Below are 7001 nucleotides of genomic sequence, written 5' to 3'. Positions count from 1 at the left end.
ATATCTAAGAGCAGGGAAAGCAGTGAACTGTCCTAAAAGTGTGAAAGTGTTGTGTTTATGTGTGTTTGCGTGAGAAGCTGAAAGCTGAATGAACATGTTTGACTGAGCTGCTGTTCCCCAAAGCACAGCCAGATAACACTGAAAATATGTTTGTGTTTCAGGTCATTAAACACACACACACACACACACACACACACACTCCTGCAGACACACGCAAAGAGCAAAGTCAGATCAAGGACAAAATGCTTTCAGGACTGTACAGAAACATCGACACATAGAGATTTACACTGAATACTGCTTTTACTGACACTGGGTTTATATTTATGAGTGTAAAAATAAGGAAAATAACGAGTTTGGCTCCTAAAAGTTTTAGTAACATTTTAATTCAATCAAAAAAATCACACAATCATAATTGAGAATAAAATCGTATGTTTATATTTGAAAAATGTACAGTAAATAAGGCTTGATTGTGGTGGAGGATTTGAGCCGAGCAGCAATAAAACAAATAAATAAAACCATCTTGGGATTAAAGTCGCTAATTCAAGATTAAACTTTATTCTAAGATTTAATTTTAAGAAAAAATTCTATTTAGAGGAAAAAAAAAAAACATTAAATTTTGAGAAAAATGTTGACAAACTCTAATTTCAGAAAAAAAGATGTTGTTTTGGGGGTAAAAAGTTGACCCAGTTTTGAGTAAAAAGTCCTTATTGTCAGGATTCTGCCACTCTGCTCTCGTTAATTCTTGTTTTGGTGGCAGAGCCCAGACACTAGTCCTGTCATGTCTTGTGTGTTGTGCTCGGCTCGAGTTTTCTCAGCTCAAGCACTCATTTTCTGTCATTGTGTATCTTGTGTATGAGTGCTGTCTTGGCTGCGCTCGGGCGGTGTGCATTCCCGCTTGATGCAGGCATGCGAGGTCTGGGTGTGCTTGGGACGCGCACTCTTGTCCTGGTGTTTGTGTTCGTTCTGTCTGCAGCGTGCTGTTTCATTCTCAGCTTCTCAGTCTAGTCGTTTCGGTTGGCGAATGGGATGAAACATGCATGTTGCATGTGTGAGTGCACAGTGATTCTGTATTTATTGTGTACTTGTGTCTTGCATTCAGCCTTCTGTTGGTGTTGTGTTTAGCACGTGGTACATGTTTACATGCGCCGCGTGCTTTAGTGTTACATGTGAACACGAGGTTAATGGCTGCGTGTACTAGTCTCGTTTTGCGTGAGCACATGGCTTGTGTTATTTCTTAATGTCATGTGCTCTCCTGTCTAATATCTAGTCCCACTCTCTATGTCGACCCATTATTAGTTTATTCAGTTCACCGGTTTGCTTATTAACTATTTCTCCCTTATATTCTCCTCATGTCTGCTGTCCTGTGCCAGTTCGTCGTCAATACTCCCCTGTGTTCCTGCTCAAGTCCGGTCTTGATAGACCAGTCAAGCTTGTGTGCCTTTTTGTGTGTAGTTACGTTTTTCCCCCTTGGGGGTGATTTTTGTTGTCTTTTTGTTTTGTTTTTAGTAAATAAAAGCTGTCTTATATTGCATATTAGTCCTCGCTCCCTCATCCTTCCTGAGAAACCGTGACAATTATATTAAGAGAAATAAACTTGTCAAATTTTGAGAGAAAAGTGCAAATAAAATCTTTAGAATAAACCAGTTAAATTCAGAGAAATAAATGTAATGTTTAGAGAAACGGCTCGTTAAATTTAGAGAAAATTAATTGTGTGTTTGTTTCAAGAGTTGACACTCAGCTGATGATTGATTATAAAGCGCGTTTGGCATGCTGTCCTGGGAGAGAGCCCTGAGCTCATAAGATCCTCGAGCCTGGGGCTCCCTCCCGGGGCAAGGCGAGAGGGGAGTTTGAGCTCAGGTAGATCTGGAGAACTCCCCTGCTGTAGTAGCTAATGAACAGACAGTGATCGCTCTTAAGAGATAACTACTTACTAGGAGCATGTCTATGGTGCTGATTTGGATCAGTCAATTAAGCTTAAGTTGCATGTGTTTGGACAGTGGGAGGAAACCGGGGAACCCGGGGGAAACCCACATGAGCACGGGGAGAACGTGTAAACTCCACACAGAAATGTCGGCTGGCTTGATAAGGACCAGAACCAGTGGCGTTCTTGCTGTGAGGCAACAGTGCTAACCACTGGGCCACCGTGCCACCCATCTAGGAAAGGAGGAGGAGTAGGGGTGGAAGGGGGGATTCTTCAAAATGAAGATGGCTGTGATATAGAACTGAGGGTGTTTATAGTGTCTTAGGAATCGTCTGATTGGTGAATCATAAATTGGATAATGCGGGACCAGCTGTGAGCAATCATAAGCACCTGATCCTCCCGAAATTAGCTTATAAATAAAGTTCACTTAAAGAATGTACAATAACTAAGCACTGAGTATGGAAGAGGATTAGAGCTGCGCAGCAATAAAACTAATGAATTAAACCATCTCGAGGTTAAAGTCTTTATAATGCAAGAATTAAGTCAACGTAGTTCCAGATTATTTTTATTAAATAAAAAAGAGAAAGTTGATTCACCAAAAAATGTGTTACATTTTGAGATGGATAGATGGACGGACAGACGGACAAATGGACATGGATGGAAGGATGGACAGATAGATGGATGGATGGACAAGCAAATTGATCGATGGATGGACAAATGGATGGACATACAGATGGAAGGACGAAGGGATGGATGCACGAATGGACAGATGGATACACAGACGGGCAGAAGGAAGGACATATAGACGAATGGATGGATGCACAGACAGACGGATGGATGGATGGATGGACGGATGGATGGATGGATAGATGGATGGATGGAAAAATGAATGGATGGACAGACAGATGGATGGATGGATGGATGGATGGATGGGTGGACGGATGATGGATGGGTGAATGGACAGACGGGCTGATGAACCGATAGATGGATGGGCGAATGGATAGACAGATAGATGGATGGATGGATGGACAGATGGGCAGATGAATGGATGGATAGATGGATGGAAGGATGGTAGAATGAATGAAAGGATGGATGGATGGATGAATAGACAGTTGCAAGGATGAACGGATAGATTGACAGATGGATGGATAGACAGATAGATAAATGGACAGATGAATGGATGGAAGGATGGATGGACGGATGGATGGATGGATGAATGGATGGATGAGTATATAGAAAAATGGATGGATGGATGGATGGATGGATGGAAGAAAGGATAGAACAGACAGACAGATGAGTGTGTTCTGACTCTGCAGTGAATATTCAGTTTCCTGCCTTTGAAGTTTGGTCGAATGCGAGCGTCATAGCCGGACGTTCTGCCCATCAGTTTATCCAGGAAGTCAGAGGGAGACATGCTGGAGGAGGAGGACAGAAGATCCGGATCCTTCCCTGACGCTATCCTGAGACACAGAGGGTCAGAGGTCAGATACACACACACACTGCAGATCTACAGTACACAAACACACACACTGCTGATTTACAGCACACAAACACACACACACACACACACTGCTGATCTACAGCCCACACACACACACACACTGCTGATCTACAGCACACACAGAGACAATTTCCACAGTATTTACTATATATTTTTCTTCTGGCAGATGTCTTATTTCTTTAAGTTTGGCTTGAGGTTTTCTCTTTTGATTCTCTCCAGAACAAACCACTGTTACATTCTACATTGTTATAAATGAAGCAGAAATTGTTGATCGTTAAATATAATGTTAATTATTATTATTAATCATTCATTCATTCATTTTCCTTCAGCTTAGTCCCTTTATTCATCTGGGGTCGCCACAGTAGAATGAACCAACAACTATTCCAGCAAATGTTTTGCTCAGCAGATGACCTTCCAGCTGCAACCCATCACTGGGAAACACTCAAACACACTCATTCACACACACACACACACACACACACACACACACACACACACACACACACACACACACACGCATGTGTTTGGACTGTGGGGGAAACCAGAGCACCCGGAGGAAACCCAGGCCAACACGGGGAGAACATGCAAACTCCACACAGAAACACCAACTGATCCAGCCGAGGCTCAAACCAGTGACCTTCTTGCTGTGAGATGATTGTGCTACCCACTGTGCCACCGTGACGCCCTTTATTCATCACTATAAAAGTAAAATTACTGAGCCTACACTCAAGAGTCTGAGAAAAATACTAATTTTAGGAGAAAATATCAAACGGCATTTAGAGGTTTTTGCATCTAAACTGTTTATATATATAGCCTGTAGCATATACATGAGATTATGTGTCCCATACTGACGGCTATGCCATCATAAATAGAAACAATAACACATCGAAAAAGGGCTTTAAGACCAAGCGGAATCCTGGTGTGGCTTCAGGTAATCAGTTTTGGCAAATGCAAACAATTATTTTTCACGAGTCCAACATCCAGCTGTGCAAGAACACATCTGACATAAGCGAAGTCATCTTTCACTACTGTATTGTTTTTAAATGGAGAAAACATTTGACAAGTAACTTTAATTCTAAATCATGGACCTTATTCTTGAAAGAAAACATGAGCAATAAAAATGTGTGAAGCACTTTTACAAGAGAGGCTAGAAAAATTGTGAAACTCTACATTATTATTATTATTATTATTATTATTATTATTATTATTATTATTATTTATATTAATATTGTTATTATTATTATTTCATTTATATTATTATTTTTATTATTATTATTATTATTATTTATTATTATTGTTGTTATTATTATAATAATAATAATTAATATTATTTATATTAATATTGTTATTATTATTATTTATATTATTATTGTTATTATTATTGTTATTATTATTATTATTTTTTTTTTATTATTATTTATATTAATATTGTTATTATTATTATAATTATTATTTATATTAATATTGTTATTATTATTATTACTATTATTTAGTTTATTATTATTATTATTGTTGTTGTTATTATTATTATTATTTATATTATTATTATTATTATTGTTGTTGTTGTTGTTATTATTATAATTTATATTAATATTGTTATTATTATTATTTATATTATTATTGTTATTATTTTTATTATTATTTATATCAATGTTGTTATTATTATTATTATTTTTATTTATATTATTTTTGTTATTATTATTATTATTTATATGAATATTATTATTATTATTATTTTTATTTATATTATTTTTGTTATTATTATTATTTTTATTATTATTATCATCAATATTATTATCATTATTATACTTATTATTATTATTATTATTATTATTATTATTATGTTTTAATGTTTTTATTATTCAAATGGACAAATTCTGACTGAGGACAGTTGAATGTGCTGGCCAGTTTATGTGCCTAATAAATTACAATAGGCTTACAAAAAACTTTTGTTCTAATGATATATGATGTAATAAATTTGTATTTTTAAAATAAACATGTCATATTTCTTTAGTCTCAATATTTAGGAAATATTTTGGTACATCAAAATGTGTGGTTATGATGACCATCCGACAAGCTAATTCAGCTTAAAATAGTGCTTGAAATTTCACCTAAATTCAGTATTTACATCTCATAATTAAAGTGATACAAATACAAAGTGATTTTAACATAGAAGACAGAATCAGTGAGTAGTAAATAAAATACAGTCTAATGTTAGTAATAGGAGTGTAGACCAAAACATGAATCGCTTTTCAAATCTTGAGCATGATCTCCTCTGACAGCTCAGACAACAGACGCGGTAAAATGGAACAAAAGAACAAACAAAAGTCGAACGTAAATCGAACGTAATTTCCGATGGAACGACCGTTCTTTAATTGTCATGGCAACGCGCGTCAGGACCGGCGGATATAAAAAGAAGCACACCAGACGCTTCACAGCTTTCCTAAAGTCCAGCAATAGTTGTGTTTTCATAATTGTGCAGTTATAATATGGTAAGTAAGTAATCCTACCTGAAGTTGAGCATTTCCATCAGACACGCGAGGAAAGTTGTGAGGAGTTTGACCGAAGGGCGAGTCATTCCTCCGGCCGAGCTCGTCTTCCCTCATGGGGTCAAAAACGCGTTTTCTTTCTTACGAACCAAATCACAACGCGAGGGTTTTCCAGATGAAGCCGAACACAAAACACCCGCTTCTGGACACAATAATCTCATGCTTCTGCGGGGAGAACGAAGGAGGCACACGGAGACGCCGCGGATCCGCTGTTGCGCGTGCAGAAAAAGCTCCTCAAAGCGCCTGAAATCATGCTGAACGCAGGTTTGAGATGAAAACGCAGTATTATGTGACAGGTTTACTCTGGCTGGCAGTGGATGATGAATGTGCAGACTGAGAGGGAATCTGTCTGTCAGAAGCTCTGGGTTCAGCACTTGGGCAGCTCCGCGCCTCTCTCTGCGCATGCGCAACTGTGCCAAAAGTGGAGGAGCGTGAATGACTGCTGTGCCATCTCAAATCATGATTAGGGCTGCACGATGTTGGAAAAGAAACTGACACTGCAATGTTTTGTTTTTCTTCGATATATATATATATATATATATATATATATATATATATATATATATATATATATATATATATATATATATATATATATTGTGAATTAATGTAATTTCCTAAGATGATTGAAATTGAGAATTCATGATTTTACATTGTGATGCTTTTGTAGGGAGTGTGTTTATTATAAAGTATACAAACAAATCACAATAGGTGAATTGATGAACTAAATTGGTCGTAGTGTATGAGAGCATGTGAATTAGTGTGTGTGGGTGTTTCCCAGTACTAAGTTGCAGCTGGAAGGGCATCTGCTGTGTAAAACATATGCTGGAATAGTTGGCGGTTCAGTCCGCTGTGGCGACCCCTGATAAACAAAGGACTAGGAAAATGAATGAATGAATGAATTACACCTTTTAACCATAAGGTTGGGTTTGTCTACATTTGACCCAATGTTGAATTGCAACAACTTAATGTTGATGGTTGTCAAGTGGAGCTCACTGCAGAGTCACTTGGGCAGAGCTGAGCTCCAGCA

General features: G+C 37.4%; 1 protein-coding gene across 1 annotated transcript in view; it reads right to left on the bottom strand.

Moving 5' to 3' along the window:
* The window catches only part of glra2 (glycine receptor, alpha 2), a 42561-nt gene extending 36269 nt beyond the window's left edge, over window positions 1-6292 (bottom strand). Inside the window, exons 1-2 of the mRNA XM_056464830.1 lie at window positions 5933-6292; window positions 3257-3381 (exon numbers count right to left, since the gene is read on the bottom strand). Coding sequence (XP_056320805.1) covers window positions 3257-3381; window positions 5933-6000 — 193 coding nt within the window. The 5' untranslated portion in view covers window positions 6001-6292. The remainder of the gene's footprint in view (window positions 1-3256; window positions 3382-5932) is intronic.
* Window positions 6293-7001: the final 709 nt, after the last annotated feature.

This window comes from Danio aesculapii, chromosome 9 (genome assembly GCF_903798145.1).
Source record: "Danio aesculapii chromosome 9, fDanAes4.1, whole genome shotgun sequence".
In the NCBI taxonomy this organism is placed as follows: domain Eukaryota; kingdom Metazoa; phylum Chordata; class Actinopteri; order Cypriniformes; family Danionidae; genus Danio; species Danio aesculapii.
Note: the sequence above shows the minus strand (reverse complement) of the source record. Positions and strands in the feature narration are given on the sequence as shown.